Source organism: Eimeria acervulina, genomic scaffold (genome assembly GCF_000499425.1).
Source record: "Eimeria acervulina Houghton genomic scaffold, Eah_scaff104, whole genome shotgun sequence".
NCBI classification, from domain to species: Eukaryota; Apicomplexa; class Conoidasida; order Eucoccidiorida; family Eimeriidae; genus Eimeria; species Eimeria acervulina.
This window is the reverse complement of record NW_013549460.1, coordinates 20,555-41,809: the sequence shown is the minus strand read 5'-3', so window position 1 is coordinate 41,809 and position 21,255 is coordinate 20,555. Positions and strand designations below refer to the sequence as shown.

Genomic DNA, 21,255 nt, shown 5'->3' with positions numbered 1-21,255 from the left:
AGTCAACAAGACGGCGCCTCAGCCTTTGTGTCGAAGGCCTATACAGGTGCAGCGCCCAGACCTTGGTGTTTACGGCCTAGAGGTAAGGGTTTTGGGTTCACGGTTTCACGGGTAGGCCGGGGCGGCATGGAGACTTCGCCGCCAACGCGTCTACAGTTTTAGGATTTAGGGTTTGGACTGCGGGAGAGATGAAGGGTTAAAAAGGAAGAGACAGTTGAGGAGAGACAAGCCCCAACCCCGCTTGGCTACTTTACGCCCAAAAGAGAGAAGCGAACGAACGAACAGCGGAAAGGCAGAAAAGAGGCAAGGGCAGACAAAAGAATACAAACACAGAGGCGGACGCGCGGTAGCAGGACCTGCACTGGCAAAGACTTGCAGCATCGAAGGGAAAAAGAAGGATTTAGGGTTTGGGGTTTAGGATATGGCGCTGCAGAGAGGAGGCCTGTACACGGGAATAAGCCCATGAAAAGAAACGCGCCGAAAGGCTGAGCAGAGGACAGACAAAGAAAATGAAACGTCAAGAAATGCAAATAAGCAGAGACAAATAAGAAAAAAAAAGAGACAAGGAAGACGGCGACTCTAACGACTCCAGACAACAAGCTTCTATTGTGAAATGCACGCACTACAAGCAAAACAGTGGAAAGAGACCAGGCGTATCTTCACCTCGGCAAAGATGCACTGGCATTATAACGCTGAAGCCACGGCCTTAACCGGCACGCTCTAGGGTATAGCCTTTAGGGTTCAGGGTTTACGGTTCAACTCGACGCTCGTAGGCCATTTGACCTGACTAGGCGATGAGGGTCTACGGTTTAAGGTATAGGGCATGCGGCGCAATTCAAAGCTCATAAGCAATCTTACTTGTCCAGGGTTTATGGTTTAGGGCATAGGGTTTAGCGGTAAACGCCCAAATGGGAAGGGCGACTGCTAGGTAGCCCCGAACCCCAAGGCCTAAGCCATAAGCCCTGGACTCAAAACCCTAATCCCCAAACACTAAACCCTAGTTGTTCTACTTTTCGTCCTCGGGTGAAGGGTTTCGGCTGCTACTTTTGTCTATTTCCTGCTAAGGCCACGGCAGACGAAGTGGTAGGGGGGCCCCGGGGGCCCCGTCCAGGTTCTTGTTGATGCTGCTGCCGCTGCTACTGCAGCCGCAGCAGCAAATGCCACTCCATTCCTTAGTTCCTTCTACGTTGTTTCTAATCTTCTGAACGCGAAGTGAACAGAGACCGGCCGCTGCAACTGCAGGGGCGAGAGCGAAGAGTGTTTTGGATTTTGGGTTGAGGGTTTTCGGTTCCTTGCGTAATGCGTTCTACAAGGAAAACCCACTTGGTCTTTGTACAAGCTACAGCAACAGCAGCAGCATCAAACAGCAGCAGCAGCGGCAGCAGCATCAACTTCCGCCTCGATAACCACGGCAGCTAACTCCGCAGCAGCAGCAACAGCAGGGATAGCACCGGCAGCAGTATGATCATCCCTACAGCTAGCATCAAAAGAGGCATAAAATACGCCAATGCTGGCGGCGGAGCCCCGCCGGACTCGAGGTGGGGGGGGCCCTCGAACCTCTCCTCCCGAAGTGCGCAGCACTAGCAGCAACAGCAGCAACAACGGCAGCAGTGGCAGTAACATTGGTTTTAACGTCAATAACACGAGATTCTTGTTGGATTATCTTTATCCAGAGGAGTGCCCAGCAGCAGCAACGGCAGCCGCAGCTGCAGCAGCGGCTGCTGCAGCAGCAAATCGGCCGCCCTTTGCCAGGACAGAGCCGTTTCCGTGTGTCTTTAAGACTCGGAGTCTCAATCAGGCTTCCATATGGAACAGCAGCAGCAACAGGAGCCGCAGGACTGGCAAGGCGACAGCAGCAGAAGCAGAAGCAGGGGCCGCAGTAGATGGATCTGCAAGTTCGGCCGATGCAGCTGCAGCAGCTGCTACTGCAGGCAGCAGCAGCAGCAGCAGGAGTAGATTCCGAGCTGCAACAGCAGCAGCAGCCCGCAGAAGGGAGCAGCAGCAGCTGCTGCTGAATGGAGGCTGCAGCAGCTGGCTCGACAGCATGCATGCGGAGTTTTTCTTTTTGTCCTATCCCCTTGATGCGCAGCTTCCCCTTCATCTGCCTCCAGGTTTGAAACCCTAAGCCCTAAATCCTAAGCACTAAGCAGCCCTTAGGCTCGTGAGCGGATTCCGCAGACTAGCCTGCCCGCATTTAGCGGTTAGTATTTAGTGCTTTTGGGTTTAGGATTTAGGTTTTTGTGTTGATCTTGTTTCTGCAGATTGTTTGTCGATTGTTGGCTCCGTGCTGCCTCTGCTGCTGCCTACCGTCAGCTGCCTTTCAGTGGCTGGGAACACAGCAGCAACAGCAGCAGCGGCACCATCGCTGCGGCGGCGGTGGCGGCAGCAGCAGGACTTGCCAATTCATCTGCTGCAGAGCAACACCAGCGCCCCTCCGGGAGCCTCCTTTTTTAGCAGCAGCAGCAGTAGTAGCGACGTTCTGTGGATGTCAGAGCGCAGCTGGCTGCTGCAGCAGCAGCCGAACAGCAACAGCCACAGAATTCTTTTGGGGCAGTTGGTGCGGGGGTCGCTACAGCAGCACCAACAGCAGCAACAGCTGCAAGTAAAAGAATTATCCCCAGAAGTAGAGGAAAGCATGAAACTTCTGCTCCTGCTTCCACTCCATTTGCAACGGCAGGTGCCCCTGCTACTGTTGCAGCTTGCTGCTAGCCTGCGAGCGCTGCAGCAGCAGGCATCTGCTGTGGAGGCTGAGTTGCTGCTGCGAAAGCAGCAGCATATCCAAGCGCAGCAGCAGCCAGGCAGCAGCAGTGGGAGCAGCAGCAGTTGGCTGTGTGCAGCAATGCTCATCAATCCGGATGACATCTTTCCCTGCAACCCCTGGCAGCAGCAACAGCAGTATCAGCAACAGCAGCAACAGCAGCAGCCAGGGTTTACGCTGGGATCTCTAGGAATGCGCTTTTGCTGTTGCTTTCTGCCAGGAGGCACGAAGCGGGGAAGAGGCTGCGGCAGCAGCAGCTGCTGGTGCAGCTTCTGCTACTTAGAAAACTGCCCTGTGGGGGTTGAAGAAGTCGACAGCGATGCTGAAGACAATGAAGCAACAGCAGCAATACCAGAAGCAACTGCAGCTGCTGAAGGCAGCACGGCAGATGGGGTCCCGAGCAGTACTGGTGCTGCAGCAGCAGCTGCTGCAGCAGAAGCAACAATTGTTGCACCTGCTGCTCATCAAGAGGAGGACCGGGGCGGAAGCAAAATTGCGACAGACGGTCAGGGTAGCGAGGAGCCAGGGGATCAGCGAGAAGATGCAGCGGCAGAAACAGCCGCAGCTACAACCCCAACAGCAGCTGCTGCAACAGTAACACCAGCTGCTACAGCAGCAGAAGCAGCGACCGAAGCGGCAACAGCAGCGGCAACTGCAGCAACACCAGAAGCAAATGAAGGAGCGGACGCAGATGAGGAATGGGAGCTGGATAACGCTTTGGAAGACGCTTTAGAAAGTGTTGCTGCGGATGCCGCTGCTGCTGAAGCAGCAGCAACAGCAGCAGCAGCAACGGCAGCAAATGATACTGAAGATCTTGCGTTTTTTGCCATGCCCGACTGCCCTGGAACCCCTTCAGCCTCTGCGGCAGCAACAACAGCAGCAGCAACAACAACGCCCAGAACTCCTGCTGTTGCATCGGAAGCTCAGTCTATGCAGCGAGATGGCTGCAGTCAGGCTGGCCGCCGTTCAGCAGCGCAGCAGCAACAACATCAGCACAGACATCCATCAGTGCAGCAAACAACTGGGGATTTGGATCAGGAGTTCGAATTCGATGATGTGGATGTAGACGATGCCCACGCTGCTGCTGCTGCTGCTGCGGAGCGCCACCCACAACAGCAGCAGCAGCAGCAACTCCACGGAATGCGGACACATGCGCTGGGAGTTGCTGGGGAAGGAGGAGGAGGAGCAGCAGCAGGGATGTCGGGTGCTGCAGGGGTGCCTCGAGTTTCGTCTGGGACGGCAGCCGCTGAGGCGGAGGCTGCGGCTGCAGCAGCAGCAGCAGCAGCAACAGCAGAGAACGCGTTTGTCCAAAGCATGCTATGGGGCGAGCTGCCGGGCAGCAGCAGCTTTGTGCTGGCTCAGGGATTTGCTGCTTTGGCGTGGAAGGAAAGCGACGCAGTAGCAACAGCAGCCGACGAAGCAGCAGCAGATGAAGCAGCAGAGCACCAAGAGGGAGCGCGCGACTCCGAGCGGCAGCGAGAAAGGGCAGCAGCAGCAGCAGCAGCAGCAGCAGCAGCTGAAGAGGAGGCAGCAACGCGCAGAGATCTTCTGGCGGAGTTAGAGAGGAACACTGTTGCCGCTCTACAGTGAGCCCCGCAGACCCGAGACTCTGAAGGCTCAGCTTTGTCTCAGGTTCGCTCTTCCTGGGTTTTAAGGTTTAGGGATCTGCACGCGTTCTTTGTGTGTTGCTGCAGGAACAGGCATGGCATGCAGCAGCAGCAGCAGCTAAGTCTTCACTCCAGGGAGACGCAAGTGCTGCTGCAGCGGCAGCAAGGGCTCCGGTTTTTGCTGCTTCTGCTGGCGACGCCTCCTGTCTGTCATCTGAGCACCTTTGCAAGTGTCTTCCACCCCGGCGCTGCTGCTGCAGATGCTGCGCAGCTGCAACAGCTGCGTCAAGGAGGGGTCGATTGGCGCAGGCGGCATTGCGCCTTGCGGGACGGTGTAAACGATAGCAGCAGCAGCAGTAGCTGCAGCGGGGGCAGCGATCGCAACAGTTGCTCAGGCTTGGCTTTTGAATGGGGCAGTATATGGGCAGCAAGACGGCAACAGCAGCGGCTGGTACAGCGGCGGCAGCAGCTGCTGCGCTGCTTTTTCCTAGACCTCAATGACAGCTCTGCTGCAATGGCCGTGAGCATGGAGGTGTGTATTCGGGGTTAAGGGTTTAGGGTTTAGGGCTTAGGGCGTACGGACAGGTGCAGACGGGCTGCATTTATACAGTCAGGAGAAAAGTTTTCCCTTTCTCCTGCCTGCCCAGGCATTTGCCTTTGCTTTCATTGCTGCTGCTGCTGCTGTTGTTTCTCCTGCTGATGCTGCAGCTTGGCGCTGAGGAAGGAGAGGATTTGGCAGGGACGCCTTTAGGGGTGGGCCCGACAGGCGGAGGCAGTGGACTGAAGGCGGGGGGAGGCGGTTCGGGGGGTGTGGGAAGCGAAGCAGCAGCAGCTGCTGCTGCAGCGGCAGAAGCAACGTCTGGCCCTAGCAGGGCGCAGCTGCAGAAGATGCGGAGGAGGGCCAAACAAGAAGTGCTGAAGATAGACAAGCAAAGGAGGATCGAATTGGTGAAACAAGGAAAAAGCGCTTATGAACTCAGGGCGCTAGCTGCAGCAGAAGTAAGGCATCTGCTGAAGCTGCAGTTATTACTGCTGCTCCTGCCGTTGCTGCTGCCAATGCTTCTCCATCTGGTGGTGTTGCTGCTTGCTCTGAGTGGATGGTGCTGCTCCCCTGCTGTTGCCCCCTTTGCTGAGGGTTCTGCTGTGGTTGGCCGTGCTCCGGATATTCCACTGTTGATGGCGTTGCTAATGATACTTCTGCGTACTTACCTCGAATTTGGTGTCGTTTTGGATGTTTTCTTTAATCTCTTCCTGCAATCATTTCAGTGGATTCACCGATGCGTGTGTTGTTCAGTTCTCCGGTTGATGCATGGTTTTTTGTATGCATAAGTAAAAGTCGATTCGCTCGTGTTTGGGCTTGGATTCAGATGCCTTTTCGTTCGCCGGATTGCACTCATTTTTCTTTCGTTTGCTTCTTTTGTTTCAGCGTCTTTTTCCTTCCTGGCGAGCTTTTTCTTTTGCTGAATTTGTGGATGTCTGCTCCCTGCGGTATTTGTGCATCTCGAGCTTGTATTATTTGGCGGCGTGTTGTGGGACGTATAGCTTTTGCTGGACTGTTTGCTGAGAATTGTGGTTGTTTGCTCTTCTGCGTTTGTCGTCCTAGCCTTTTTTTAGGGTGGATTATTTGAGCAACAAAAAAGCAAACAGTGTTTCCTTGTTTTAATTTCACTTCGTCTCTGCTGCAGGACTTGCGGCGCGAATACCACATGCGGAATCCGCTGCAGGAGTTTCTGCTGACAGCAGCAGAATTCGGTGGGGGGGCGCAGGGGCAGCTGCTGCGGCAGCTGAACGTCTCCTTTGACAACGACTACGCAAAGAGACAAATTCACCAGCGTGAATTCACACAAACTGCCCGAGGCAAGACGCAGCTCTTCCACTCACTAACACTCCGTTGCAAACGTTGCTGCTGAGGCTCTCGCTTATACAGCTGCGGCTGCTGCTGCTATAACCCTTGCCGTTGCTCCTGGTGGTGCTGCTGCAGACAGCCTGCACTCCTGCTGCTGCTGTTGCTGCTGCGGCAGAAACCGATGCTTCGTCGATGCTACCTGAATTCGCTGAGCGCCTGTACTACTGTTTGTGGTGCTGTGCCTGCTGCTGTGCTGCTGCAGGGGGGGCTCCGCTGCTGCACGCGAAGACGGCGCTGCAGCTGTACGGAGCGTCTCCGGTGGCTGGCCGTCGGGCGCGCGTTGCGATGTTTCGATTTCACCGTCCGGATTTGCGCATGTCTTTTGCAAATTGTTCAAAGAAGAGATCGACGACTAATAATGCTGAGAGACCCTGGGTTGTCCTGTGAGCACCTTCGCCGCAGTCTGTTGCTCTCTCTTGTCGATCTTCCAGGTTGTCTCTGTCTCTGTCACTGCTCTGTCTCCCCTTTCCCTGGTCTCTTGTTCTTGGCCTGCTGTGTCAGTCTTTGTGTCTTGACACTGACTCTGGGTCTGGTCTGTCTCCATCTTTGTATTTCCCTCTCTGTTTCTCTCTTTGCTTTTGTTTCTCTCTGCCTCTCTCTGCTCCGGGTTTGTCTCGTCCTCTTCTCTGTCCCTGTTTTTGTCTACTTCTCCGCTCCTGTCTTCTTCCTCTCTTTTTTGCGCTTTTTCTATCTCCGTCTCTGACATGCTCAAGCTGTGCTTTGTCTCAATTTCTGTTTCTGTATCTGCTCCTGCGTCTCCTTCTGAAATTCCCTCTTCTTGCCCCTCTTTTTTACCTCGAACTATTTTTTCTGCTTGTTTCCTTGCGCCATTCAAGGGTGGTGTGCACTACCCTATGCTCTAATATAACGCTGCTGGTTATAGTCATCGGCATTTGTGTTATACTTCTCTTCATCTCCTTTTCGTTTGTCTCTGTTTATTTGCGTCTCTCTTTGTGCCGACCAGCCGTCGTCCTTTTGCTGGCCGTCTGCTGTCTTTGCTAATTGTGTGGTTTTCAATTTGATATTTTTTAATTTGCCATTTTTCAATTCATTGTTTTGCTACTTTTTTCGTGATTAATTGCTTTTCGGTTTCGCTTTCAATTTGTTGTTCGTTGGCTTTTCGTTTGTTGACGTGCTTTTAATTTTTTCTATTTTCTTTTCAATTGGTCTTTCGACTTGTCTTTCACGTTTGTTTTTTTACTTGTTTTCACAATCTTCCCGCTTCGCGTTGTTTTCCAGTGTTACGGTTTCCACTTTGCTGTTTTTCAGTTCGTTGTATTTCCTTGTGCTATTTTTCGATTTTCGTTTTGTGTTATTGTTTCTTCAGGCCTCCTTTCAGCAGCGAGGTGTTGCGCCGCAGCGCAGAGTCGGTTGCATTTGGCGGGTCTTCTGGTTTTGAAGATTCCTCTTCCTCTTCTGCTCAGCATCCGAGCGTTTGTTTCCACGACGCGAGTGATTTAACGCTAAGTGACGACTGCCCTTTTGTCGTCTTTGAACACACGGAACAGCAGCCCTTCATCATCAACAACGCAGGCATGGCCATTCGAATCCGCCGATACGTACGGCCGCTACAGGACCAACACAACGCCAGCAGCAGCAGCGGCAGCAGCAGCAGCAAGCAAGACGCAATACGCAGAGAGGAAGAAAGACTGCAGGTATACTTCGGTGACGTCGCATATACTACTGTGGCTCGTTCGGTCGCTACTCTTAAAGTGCCACTGATGCTGCGGTTGCTGGGATTTTTCTTGCTACTCCCATTAGCCTTTCGCGCCAACACATCAGCTCCCTTTTCTATTATTACTGCTGCTGCTGTTGCTGCTGTTGCTGCTGCAGGGTTCTTTAGGTACATTTGGGGGTTTGCGTTTGGTGGAGCAAAACGAGAAGGCGCCGACCATCTTCGGGGCAGACATACCTCTTGAACCAGGCATGTCTGCTTTGCCGCTGCTGCTGCTGCTGCATTTTTCTGGTGCTCTGGGTGCGGTGGGGGCAGTCTGTGCCGTTGCTGCTTGCGCGGTCTCTTGCATCGTCTCTCCCTCCGCTGCAGTGGGGCCACTGCTGCTGCTGCTGGTGCTGCCGCTGCTGTTCAGGCGAGGGGCAGGCGGTGGTAGACTGCCCTCTGTTTACTGCTTTGTTGTTCCCTCACCCTCAAAACCCGATGTCTCCTTTGGGAGGGGAAGGCCGCTTTAACGACCCGCGTCGAGGCGATTTTCTTCTTATCCGCCGAAAAACCAAAGAAGGATGGAAAGTTAGTCAGCTTTGCATCCACCTGAGCGCACGCAGGCCACTCAGATGATACAGCAAATGATTATGCACGCAGCAGCAGAAAAGCACGCGCCGCGGAGACACAGCGCCAAACGCTTCCCATACAGTCCAACATACACATGTGGTCCCGATGAGCAGCTGCACAGACACCTCAACAGCAGTCGAACGTACACCCCAGCACGCACTGCACATGCATCTCGACGCACTCTACGAGTACAGATCAGTCAGCAATCCTCCTCGAGATGAGTAGGCACTACGAAACAATTCACTGGCACTGCCTGTGCTGTGTACATGCGTCTCAATAGACACCCCGTGCCACCTCTCCCACGTGCGCTCTCATTGAACAAGGGATGCTGCTGTAGCATTATTTGTGCTTCTCCTGCTGATGCGGCGGCTGTTGCAGCACTTCTTGAGGCCAATGGTATTTTCTCCTCAAGCGGTATCTGCGTACCCGACTTGCTTCAGCAGCTACAGCAGCAGCAGCAGCCGCGCGACTGTGTTGGGGAGCGCTGAGAACTGCTGTATATACACCGTAGGACAGTTGCAGCCAAAGGTTGAGGTGCCTGCCCCGCAGTCAAAGAAGCTGCTGGATGACCGCAAGCTTCAATCAAAGGCCTGGGCCTTGAGGTGTACAGACACTCAGCTTGCTCACTCCTTTCCCTTGTCTCTTCTGCCCCTGTCTCTCTTGGTGTCAGTGTCTCTCTCTGCTTCTCTCTTTCCCTTTCTGCCTCCCCTTGCCTACCTCGATGTTTTGGCCTTTATTGTCACATTTTAAGCACGCTTTGCTGTGCTGTATTCCGTCTCCCCGCGACTTGTGTTTGCCGTTCTGTATCTCTGTGCTTCCTCCAGCCTTTCTTTTTTCCTTGCCTCTTCAACTTTTGGTGCTGAATGAATATGAATTCTGTGGACCCATCACCACATGCTTCACCGTCTGCGAGTGCAGCGTGCTTGCTGCTCTTGCGTTGTCGGTGGTACATCTGTTTAGTAAGTGCTTGTGAATGTCTGTATGTGTGCATCGACGTGCGCAATATATATACATATGTATATATATATATATATATATATATATATGTATGTATGTATGTATGTATGTATGTATGTATGTATGTATCAGGTTTGTGCGGGAGACAGGCGTGACGGAGATGAAGCGGGTGAAAGAGAACATCAAAGCGCGTTTTTGTCCTCCTGTTGTTGAGAAGGAGGTCGCACAGCTGCTGAAGCAACTGTCTCCAATAGCGCCTCACCGTCTGCCGCTGCTGCCAGAGGCGTCCCTCATTTCTATCATCTCCCCAGAGACAGTGTGTGGCCTAGAGACGTCACAGGCAGCCTGGCTGCGGCTGCGTGCTGTGGGCATCAGCACGTTGACAAGCCCTGAGGGGCTCAGCAATGCATGCGCCTTCGTGGAGGCGGAGGAGCGCCAGCAGCAGCAAGCTGCTGTTACTGCACGCAGGCGGCTGCGGCAGCTGCAGCAACAGCAACAGCAGCGGCGCGAGGCCCTGGGCCTGCCAAGCGACGGGGCTGCCGCCGCTGCTGCAGCGGAGCAGCAGCAGCTGCAGCAGCTGCTGCTGATGCTGAGCAGCAGCCGCGCAGGACGCCGCCATTCCCCTCTCATTCGTTTTATTGAGGAGTTGCTGCTTCTTGTGCCTTGGCAGACAACCAAGGAATGCCGTGAAGTGCTGCAGAACAAAGGCTCTGCTCAGTTCCTCCTAACCGGATTTGCAGACCCTTCCTGCGGGCGAGGGGAAGGTATCGCGCTGCTGAAACGGGGCAGCAGAAGCCGCAGCAGCGGCACCAACCCGCTCGTAGTGCAGCAGCCTCTCAGACGTCATGCAGCGGGAGGCATTGCGGGGACTGTAGACGATCTGCGCAAACTCGGAATGATGGAACTGAGGGCCAGGCTACTGCAGTATGGCCTCAGTGATGCAGTCATCAGGACGCTCCCTAGGTAACGAACGCAAGCAGCGCGTGCTGTTGCTGCTGCTGTTTTTGCTGTTGCCGTTGTGTTTGGTGTTGGAGCTGCTGCTTCTGGAGCTGCCGCGAGTGTTGGGGCTGCTTCTGGAGCGGTGGCTGCTGCTGCTGTAGTTGCTGCTGTGGTTGCTTCTGCTGTTTCCGTAACTTGTGGGAAGGCTCGGTTGCAGCGTAGACCTATTATGCGTTCCTCAGCCCTCCTCCTCCCAGCTGTGTTATCGGTGAGCGGGCATGCATGCATGCCTGCATGCGTGTTTGTTTTGGGGTTGTGCAGGTGGGACCAGGTTGCGTTGGTGAGACAATATCGCGACGGGTTTGGGGCTGAGGATGGCAGCAGCAAAGGGAGGGGTGCCGGGGTTCGTTTGCCTACAGAGGAGTACGAAGCGAAGCTCTGCAGCATTTTGAAGCGACAGCAGGCTGCCTTGAGAGCTGATGAGCCCGTTGTTACCGACACAGACGATGATTTGCCGCCGTCCACCCCGCAGCAGCAGCAGCAACTTGGCGCAGACGCAGCTGCTGCAGCGGGAGTTGCTGCTGCTGCGACAACCGCTGGGCAGCAGCAGCAAAGTGGAGCAGGAGAAGATGTTGCCGACGCCCTTTTCGCTGGGTGCGAGGATTCAGACCACGAGGTATACTTCTCTACGGTGTATTGACAGCTGGTATTGCATTAAGGGTTTATTGCTTGAATTATTTGTTGCGCCTTTTTAGGTGCGTCGTATTTGCCTTTATTTGTTGCATCTTTCCGAGTCGTTGAGTTCGTGGTTTTGGGTTTGCGTCGATTGCATTTGACCTTTTTCTTGAGCTCCGCTCCTTCGTTCCTCCAGCTTTGTTGGTTCGTTTTGTGTTGTGTATTTTTTACTTGCTTAATTACGTGCATGCTGCATTGGTCCTTCACCCCCTCATTCTACCGATTCAGGTATTTCATGTCCCTTTCCTTTGTGACGCGGCCGGTGTGCGCCGCATGGAAAGCGAAGCCCCCTTATAAAGCGTTTGGTTCTGCATGCATGCATACGTGCATGCATGCATGGATGCATGGGTGCGGGACCGTGTTGCAGCAGGCAGATGAGACCGAGTTGGAGATGAGGGAGCTGCAGGTCCTCAGAGACCGCCAGGAAGCGCGCAGCCAGCGCCCCTTGACCCAGGAGGAACAGCTTAGGGCAGAAGCAACTGTAAATCTCAGCCCTAAACCCTAAACCGTGTCTAGCCCTAAGGAGCTTTCGTGTCGGATTACGTCGTATTCTGTGCAGGCGGCCACTTGCTGCTTGGCTTTCACGTGCGTTTGCCCTGGAGGCAACTGCTGAGTTCAGGGTTCAGGGTTTTGGGTCTAGCGTGTGGAGTTTAAAGTTTAGGGTGTGGGTGCATCAGGTACGAGCTGTGCCATGTCTGCGGTGGACGCGGAAGAGGCGGCAACAAGTTGGTGATTCATTTACTGCTGAGCGGTGCATTTTGATTTACGGGGCAGAAAATATAAGAGCGTTTTTGGCGTGGAGAGACAAACGGCTGGCTAAAAAACGACAGGTACAGCTCTTTTTGCCCCCAACGGACTCTCGTTTAATAATCGCTTTATTTAAGACAATTATGTACTTTTGTTTAAGATATTTTTGAACCAAAAAGAGACATGTGGCAGCTGCAAGGAATATTTTGTTGCACAAGGGCAGAAACCCCCAATCTCTAAATTACGTAACTCTGTGGACGGCAGCCAGGGGTCAGTATCCTTTAAATTCTCTAGGCTGCCTTAGATTCACAGAATGGGAATATAGGGTTTAGGGGTCAAGCGCAAAGGGTTTAGGGTTTAGGGCTCGGAGAGTGTGGTTGTATGTCAGCGACAAATGAGCGCCGTGCACTCGAAGGAGGCGCTGGCAGGCAAACGCATTTGCCGCGCCTGTGGAAGGGCCGGTCATATCGCTTCAAACGTCGTACGGCTTCAGGGTTAAGGGCTTTTGGTTTAGGGGTTAAAGCAGAATGATAGAGGCTGGCGTAGTGCGTTGTTGTGGGGCGTGCTGTTCGTGTGTAGCGTATTGTGTCGTGCTTAGCATTACCTGCGTTGTGGTTTGCTTCCTAATCAACGTTTAGGGTTTCGTGTTTAGGGCGTGTGCGTTCTAGAACTGTCCACTCTACCGGGGACCGAAACGCCTAGGGTCAGCAGTGGGGGAGGCGGCGACGAAGCGGAAGCGGCGGCGTACGGGCGGGAGCGACGTGGAGTTGGGTTTAACAGCAGAAACTAATTTGCAAGGAGAGGGAGCGGGCTCTCTATGCAGCAGCAGCACACGCAGGAGGCGCGGCCGCGGGGGGGCTGCTGCACTGCTCAGCGGCAGCAGCGAAGACGAGAGGGAGGATGGCTTTGCTGCTGCTACTGAAGCAGCAGTAGACGTGTGGGGCGGCGATGAAGCGCAAGATGATAGCGATGAGGTCTCGTCAGAACTAGAGGATGATGATGATGAAGATGAAGGCGTTGGGAAATCAAGATCTAGCAAGGCTGCCAGACAGAGAAAAAGAGGCAGAGGGCATAGTACAGTTACAGACAGGGACGCCGCCCACATGCAGCAGCCCATCGATGCCTTAAACGTCTCCTTCGCACGAGTTGTCAATCTGCTGCTGCAACAGCAAACCTTCAAGGTGGGCTTGCTCCTCTAGCTCTTTTCGCGTTAACTTGTGCTGCAGATCTCCAGTGTGTGCTACTGGTTCTCTTTCTTCCCGCCTTCGCTGCTGAAGCCGCAAACCTTTAGGATATGCTGCACTCCCGGCGTGTCTCTAGGGGTCTTTGTTGGTTTCGTTTTTGCGTTCGGCGGATGCTTTTCGATGCGGTCTTGCTGCTTCCGGATTGGGTTTGTCCTTTTTCCTTTGTGTAGTATTTCTCGCGTTGCACTTGGTCTCGCTTGTTTGCTGCATTCCTGCCCATCAGTCAAGTCGTTTGGCTATTTGCATACTTGTTTTTCTTTCGTTTGTTTCTTTCTCTACCTTTGTCATCTGTTAATGACTGGCAATTCTTGCATTTGTCGTCAGGTGCATCTACCCTCTACGCTTTCAATTCAGCAGTTTTTCCTGTAGACATCTCTGACAAAGCGATATATTATCTACTTTATCTACTCCTTCATCTGTCGCTTCATCCCGCCGTTTTTTGTTTAGTTCCATTTGTTAATTTTTTATTTACATACGTGGTTACCAAAGAGCTAAACAAAGAAAGAGGAGCATGGGTATTACCACCGTATTAATAGATATTCTATATCATGTGCATTACCCTAGCGTATATTTAGTATATATTACACATACTTTGTATTTGCGTTGCAGCCTTTTGTGAATCGGGTGGACGACCGGGTGGCGCCAGGTTATTCTGTGGTAGTGCAGCATCCGATGTTTTTGCGCAAAGTTCTGTCCAAGTGTCGGGAGCGCCAGTACACCTCAGTAGCTGCATTTAAAGACGATATAAACCTCATCGTATCCAACTGTCTCCTTTTCAACCCCGTAGGCTCCCCCTCCGCGTGGCTCAGAGACAGGGCTGTCCAGCTGCAGCAGCTGGCGATGCAGCGGCTAGCTGAGCAGCCCCAAATTGCAGAGTATGAGGCGGCACTGCAGCAGAACGCCATCCACCTGCAGCAGCAACAGCATTATCGTTCATACGGTTACGAGGACGACTGATTGGGCCCCGTCCAATCAGTCGCCGCTGCGCCCCAGAATCAGTACGCGCAGCAGCAAGTGCTGCTGCTGCTGTAGTATCAGCTGTTGCTGCAAAAAGACCTCGGTGGTCACGGACAGAACGCAATTTCAAATCTTTGCCGTGTGCTTGTCTCGAGGGTCGGCTGAGACAATTGAGCAGCAAATAGCAGCATTTGCAATACCAACCAGCAGCATCTGCAGCACCAAGTGGAAACAAAGATGTACCTATGTGTCTTTACCCTCCCCCGCCTTCGTCTCATGGTGTCCCTGCCTGCCTCTGCATCTGCGTGTATCTTCCCGTCCCTTCCTGTGTCTTTATTTCTCCGTTTGTTTCCTTTTTGGTGCTCTTCAGAATCCGCGCTTGCCCTCTTCGGTGTCTGTGCTTGTACTCGCTGTGCTTCCTTGTTTCTTCTCTGTTTTCGGCTCCTTTCGTCTTTGCATGTTCTGACCTTATCCACATCGTCCTTCTTCTCTGGCCTTCCTTGTTTTCGCTGTTGTGTTTCTGTTTTTGCTTCTTTGTCGGGGTTTTCTATGCGTCTCCCACGGTTGTGTTTTCATCCCTGCCTTTCTTTCGCTGTCTTTGTTTGTCTTGGCGACTCTGTTTTTGTGCCTAATTTAGTCAGTGTATATCTCTTTTTCCACCACCTAACAAACCAGCAGCACAGCGCCGTAAGAAAAAGCAATTAAGACGCTATGAGACGCAAGCAAACACGAAGGACGAAGATGACACGCAAACAAGCATGAGGGACGAAGAAGAGCGAGAGGCAGAACAGAGGCAAGGAGAGACATATACGCAGGCATACACATGCAGCAAGCCTCCGCGAATCGGGGCACTGTTTGCCTGCATGCATGGGCAAACAATGCTGGGAACGGATGGAAGGGCAAGTGTAGATAAAAGGAAGTAGAGATTTTAACAGATAGTAGAACAGGTAATGAAGGAAACAACGCCGACACAGTAGACACTTAGCACGCAAACCACGCGCACAAGCGGGCCCGGGATGTAGACAGAGGAAGGTACGAATAGAAACAGCTGAATTGATGCAGAGCTCATCCTCATTTGCACCACCAACCCCTTCAAGTGTTTCGCTGGCTGTCTGACGAATACATCCTAACAGCGCAGTCTATCCGTATATTAGCCCCACTCCGCAGCACCCCATTTACGTTGAGTATCCAGGCACCAAAAACAACTCTGCCGGGAGACTGCATTAAGGCGTCAGAACCAGCCGTGTGAATCGCCGCATATTAATAGCATTGCAACTGTAGCATGGCCTGTCTGTATCTATCCTACATATAAGTTGAAATGTGCGTACTAAACTGACGGAAAGAGCAAACGCACCCGGTAAGCAAGAAAGAGCTCTACGAAGTCCGGTGGGAAGAAAAGAAGTGTTGGCATTACTTAACTCCGTATTTGGAAGGCACCTCACTCTTTAACCGGAGCACCAGTATCGGACGCACCTGGAGCAGAGCATTGATGGGCCACCCGCGCAGCAACATGGTGACCACTCCTGTGCGACATGTAAAAAGACGCTCACATGTTTCTATTTCTGAGCTTTCCTGTGCTAATTATTTCTCCCCCCCGCCTCTACCCGCCGCCGCGCCACTCATGTTCTGCGTCATTGACCATACATGTGGCTAGCTCGCCTCCGCCGCTGACCCCGTTTTCATCTTTTCATACTTGGGGGCTGCGTGCCCCCTTCCCCCCTGCCCCGTTTGGAGCTGGGCGTACCGATGCTTAACGCGAGCACTAAGGTTGTCCGCTTGAGGTAATTCATCGCATATTCACCGCATTTTAGTGGGTTGGCATGTACTCACTGAATGACGGCGCTCAACACAGGCAAACGGCACACAGCACCGCACATACCGAGTGGAGATGCCAGTGACAGGGGCGAAAGCAACGAGATGCTGGTCGTGCCGGCCACAGTCAGTCGAAGCAGTACCTGCGCTTACGGCTTTCCTCCTTTCCTTATCCCCTGGTAGAGTGCGCTGCTTGGACAGGAGGAAGGGCGGCAGGCGCTGAACGGTCCGCCTAAAGTTGTTATTTGAACTCCGAGTTGCGTTCAGGCCACCTACTAGGGGACAAGTAAGCGTTTATCAACTGTCTGCAGTGCTATAGAATGCAGCAGAAGCTGCTTGTGTATGCTTGCTTGTGTGGTTGCCTTGTAGCAACAATTGCAACCAGGTGTGTTGCACCTCACTTCAGCCTGCCGCCTCTCCGCAGCAACCCAAGGTAGTTTGGCCGCTGTGCGCAAAAGGCCTGGAGACTAGATGGGGGATGAGCGGCTTCTGCAGAACTCTTACTTCAAATTCCCTGCTCAATTGCAGCTCATAGTGGGTCCCCCGCTACGATTGAGGAATTTCGTCGTATAGGCCCATGGGCCTTCGTGCCCAATACCAAGGCCCATGGCCCTATACGGCGAGGTGTCCTTGGTGCCCAGGACTCATGGAGGCTGGTGCTTTCGGGTAACTCCTGTTTAGAGCATTTTGACCCCATTGCAACTCACTACACTCCTCACTTAAGATGCCACCGGGAAACTCCTGTTTAAAAAAGCATTTTGACTCCATTGCAACTCACTAGACTCCTCACCTAAGAATAAGGACCCGTTGTAACGATCGTCGGCCACTTTACCCCAGGGCCGCCATGAGCAGCGACTGAGGTGAAAGAATAAACGGAAGACCTGCTGCTGAGTTCCTCTCTCCATTCCCCTGAAGCACTTGGCGCAGCTAGCCAAGGGCCTGGTGTTGGGAGAGAGGAAGCAATCTTACATGAGTTGCAACGCACCCTGTTGCAACTACTGGCGTAACGGCCTTCGCAGGCACGCAAACCAACCCCGCGGTTTCTGTCTGCGCAAACACTGTTGGCAGTTGCTGTACTTCCGTTTGCGTGCGCACTACTTACAATGGCCAAGAAAGTGTTTGTGTACCAACTTCACACAGACCATGCTACACTCGGAATACTGAGGGTTTGGAGTTCGTCAACTTCGTCACAAACCGCCTCCGCTTCGGGTTATGTAGCTCGCCTGATCAAGGTGACAAACATTGAGAGGTTTTCGGTGTATTTTATGCATTTCCCCTTCGTTGTGTGCGGTTAGCTATAGACCGTCGATCATTTCTGTTTGGCTCCTCTGGGACCATCCGAATACGCCCTGCCAGCACAGCAGCCCCAAAATGCGGCTAGAAACACCTCCTTTGTTAAGTGTCTTGTAAATTTATTTACTCCAAAATTAAAATGTCAAATTTTGTTGGATGCTTTAAGTAAGAACTGTGCAGATTCCCTTAGGGTTGTGCATATAAATGTACAGTGCACGGATGCTTCTGTTGTAGTCAGAATGCGATTAGTATGCTCAGCTCCTGCTGCGTATAAGCCGATCATATTGATTGATCCTTTTTAGAGTTGTTTAATTTAAAATTAAAGTGGTTTTAATTATTGTGAGAACAGTTTCCACCCATAGACCTGCAGCAGTTAGTGCATGTCAGGGCGTCTCGTTCTGCATGCCGTCGGCTTTGCCTGAAAGTTTGCTTGCCGTGTGGCGGTGTGTCCTTGAGCGGTTCGTTATAATAACGCAATTTTTGAGGTTATATCTCCGCTTTCTCGATTGGAGCGGCGACAGAAGACACGGCGATGCTGTCTTCTTGGCGCTGCAGAGCTCTGATTGGTTTGGTGTGGACAGTGGTGTTTGGAGTGTATATAATCCTGTGGCTTTCTCTATCTCCCTTTTACGGCGGGCTTCCTGCATTTGCATTTATTTTTCCACGGCCCCTTGTTGCCATAGTCGCAGCGTCAGGGGCTTTCGCGCTCTTCCTTGCAGCTTCGTTGGCGACAGCTGGCGCCCTCATGACTTCTTCTGGCCTGCAAAAGCAGCAGCAGCCGAAGTGTCTCTGTCACTTGTTCATTGCAGAAAGGAGTCGTTTTCAACCTAACAGCACCAAAAGCCCCCAATACTGAACTGAACCCTTCACCCGCCCGTGCTTTCTTCCTTACCTACGGTCCCGGCTGATACTCGCCTCTTGCCGTCTTGTGCTCCTCTTGCTTTAGTTGCTCTCATCACCCCGGCCCCTTCGTAGGAACGCCTGCCGACGGTGTCATGGCGCGTCCAGCTGAGTCTGCGGGCAGCAACAACGCTGCAGCTGCTGCTCCTCAGCAGCAGCAGACGCTGCAGCATCAGCAGCTGTCGCGCGAAGGCTTGAACTCTGAAGGGTCTGTCGGCTCTACAGCTTCTCCTTCTTCTGGAGAGACTGAGCGCTGCGCAAGCAGCCCCAAAACGGGAAAGGTGAAGTACAGGTCTATTTCCTCTTCTGATGTGGGGGACAGAGGCGTTGCTGCAAGCGACTCTGGCGTGGATGAGGAGGTGCTGTTGATAAGGCCGAAGCTTCGAGGGACAATTCATTTGGGGCTTTTTCTCATGGCCCCTGTTTGGGTGGCTTTGCTTTTGAGTGCATGCAAACGCCTTATCAGTGTGTTTGCTGCTTCCATCAGCTGTCTCTCTTTCCTTACGAACTTCGCTGCAAGTGCGCTGCTGCACAGCGGAAGCTGGGGGCCGCAGAGGCGTTCCCTTATTGTTAAACTTGATCATGCAGGTCTGTTGTATTCCCTTGGTGCTGCGTTGTTGCTGATCTTTCTTGCTGCTCAGCCATGAGGGGCTTGCTGTGTGTTAGCTGTGGTCTGTGTGCGGTTTTCGTTTAGTCTCGTTGCGCGGTGCTTGGTGTTTGTTTATACGTGGCGTTGTTATGCACTTTATTAAAGAGTTCTTTGCTGCTTCTTCGTGTGCCAGGCATCTTCGTGGTCATCAGCAGTTGCACAACTCCCATTCCGTTGCTGCTGTTCGACTTCTGGCCCTCTGTGCTTCTGCTAGCCGTTCAGGGCCTTGCAACATTGTATGGTGGGTGTGCCTGCTGGCTGTTGCTGCGGCAGCAGCAGCAGCAGGTTCGCATGCTGCAGCTGCAGGTGCTACTGCAGCAGCATCTCTGAACCAGACGGCGGCTTACTAGCAGTTGCCGCGGCCTTTGGCTGTCAAGCGAAGAGGAGTAGAAGTCTCTTCATAGCAAATTGCCGCAGGAATGGAGTGTTGTCCGAGTCTGCGCTTGTGTGGTTTTTGCGTTTAAACACTGTGATATTGCACTGCATATGACATTCGCTGCTAACTAAGGACTACAGGCAATGCTGTTATCTGGCTGGTGACGAATGTGTTGCTTTTTTTAGCAAGCTTACAATGCTGTGCCTGTTGGACGACAGCATGAATGGTAACTGTATTTCAGTGTGCTGAGGCGGCTCCTTGTGCATTTAAATGCCGTTTTAATATATTCCGCCCGTCAGTCCTCTCCGTCTTGCTCGTTCTGGGGGGTCCATAGAACAACTGCAAGCACTCTTCGTGGCAGGATGCAGCTTGGGTTTCCGTGTGCATACGCGTTCCCATGCTTGCGTGAATACATGCATGCATACAAGTGAGTCTGGGCTGCATGCGTGCATGTATGCATGCATGAAGCACAGACTCTTGGGTGCGTTGCATGCATGCAGGTATGCACGCGTGTATGCATACACATGCGTGTAGCTGTGTACGTGTGCGATTTTTGCAGGGTTTTGGACAATAATGTTTGGAGATTTATCTTCAGGGGCGCGTCTGCGTCGTGCGTACACATACATCGGAATCGGGTTGCTGCATGCGGCGTTTTTGAAGTCGTATGTTTCTGTATTGACAGCGAAGGAAGTGGCGCTGGTGATCTCCCTTGCAGCATTTTATATTGTCGGGGCTTTGGTTTACGGCAGCCGCTGGCCAGACCCCTTCCCCGCTTTTTTCGGCTTCCACGAACTCTTCCACCTCTGCTGTTGCATCAGCTTTTGCCTTACGCTGTGGCTCAACTACGAGGTCATCACTAGGGCAGAGGCCGCAACAGCAGAAGCTGCAGCAGCGGCAGCAGCAGCGGCAGCAGCAGCGGCGGCAGCAGCTTGACGTTCGCTTGATGTACAAGCCACGTTGCGTTGTTGCTGTGAAGATCGTTTTGTTTCAGGCGATGAACTTCGGTAAGCTTCCTGCTAGCTTCACGAACTTACATGTGTATAGATGCCCTTGGGTATGCACGTGTATGTACAAAATGGCGTCGAACCCTGAAATGGTTTTACGCTGACAGTTTCCCTTGACTGGTAGCACTCGCCTTAGCGGGGATGCAGAGGCAGCAGAAGCTGCTGAAACAGTGCTGCTACTGCAGCTGCCGCAGTCGCCGATGCAGTTGGAGCAGTTGCTGGTTTCTTTTTTCTGTGACGGGCAAACAGACAACTTGAGCCGCCGTTCTGCCCTCCTGCTGCAACTCTTTCTTTCTTCAACGCTCGGGTTTATGAGGCTGTTGGTTGTTTGCTGTCACCCAAGCTGCAGCGAGAGAGGGGTGTTTCTTCGTAAGTTCATTTGCTTTTCTTTTTTGGTGTAGGGCTTGTTGGTGGCTAAGGGGGTGGGAGTGGGGGTGGGGGAAGTGTGAAACGGCGAGGGAACGGCCGTGGTGCGCTGTTTTCTGGGGGAGAGGGACTTCGCCGCTTTCCAGTGTTTTGGTTTCTTTCGGTCTTTTTTCCTCCTGGGCTTGCTTTATGAATGGTATGCAATACGCCAAATAACGAACGAATTTCTGGGGCTGCAAGGCGGTTGGGGTTAGGCAGACAATGAGAAATCGGAAACCAACATGAGACCCCAAGGCGAACGAGTGTGGATTCCTCTGGGGAGCTGATTGCGTTGGCACAGGTTGTACAGAATGAAGATGATTTATACATCCGTATGTATATATATTACCAATAAAAGATGGATGCTCCATTGTAGAAACATGCTTTTTGTATCGCTCTGAGAGAGCCGCTAATGAAGCTGCGGTATGGTGCCAGCGGAAGCTAGCTAGTCCCTCTCACAAACTGCCACCACTTCTAAAAGCTAGAACTGTTGCATAAACTACAAATTCTAAAGCAAATGCTTTGATGTATAGACAGGGGAACCTGCAGGGTGCGCCTCTCTCTGACGAAGAGGAAGGGGAGCGGCGCCAGCGTCTGCAGTCAGAAACAACAGCTCCACCGCGTAACAGCTGCAACGGCGTTCTATTATTTTCGCATGCATGTGAAAGTACGCTGAAAT

At 52.8% G+C, this 21,255-nt stretch overlaps 2 protein-coding genes across 2 annotated transcripts; both read left to right on the top strand.

Annotated features, from left to right (window-relative positions):
* Nucleotides 1–1,507: 1,507 nt before the first annotated feature.
* EAH_00016600 (bromodomain-containing protein, putative) lies at nt 1,508–14,137 on the top strand (the record flags this gene model as incomplete). The annotated part of the gene is made up of 18 exons (XM_013393940.1): nt 1,508–2,111; nt 2,262–4,344; nt 4,453–4,897; nt 5,074–5,364; nt 6,051–6,198; nt 6,474–6,654; nt 7,599–7,926; nt 8,105–8,246; nt 8,359–8,520; nt 9,070–9,160; nt 9,648–10,478; nt 10,776–11,130; nt 11,557–11,670; nt 11,867–12,019; nt 12,325–12,417; nt 12,605–13,117; nt 13,257–13,349; nt 13,790–14,137. 18 exons carry the CDS (start codon nt 1,508–1,510, stop codon nt 14,135–14,137), a joined length of 6,975 nt encoding a protein of 2,324 aa, XP_013249394.1.
* Nucleotides 14,138–18,237: 4,100 nt separating this feature from the next.
* EAH_00016590 (hemolysin, putative) lies at nt 18,238–20,100 on the top strand (the record flags this gene model as incomplete). The annotated part of the gene is made up of 3 exons (XM_013393939.1): nt 18,238–18,730; nt 18,925–19,032; nt 19,727–20,100. The coding sequence occupies 3 exons, from the start codon at nt 18,238–18,240 to the stop codon at nt 20,098–20,100; spliced, it is 975 nt and encodes a 324-aa protein (XP_013249393.1).
* Between the last annotated feature and the right edge of the window lie 1,155 nt (nt 20,101–21,255).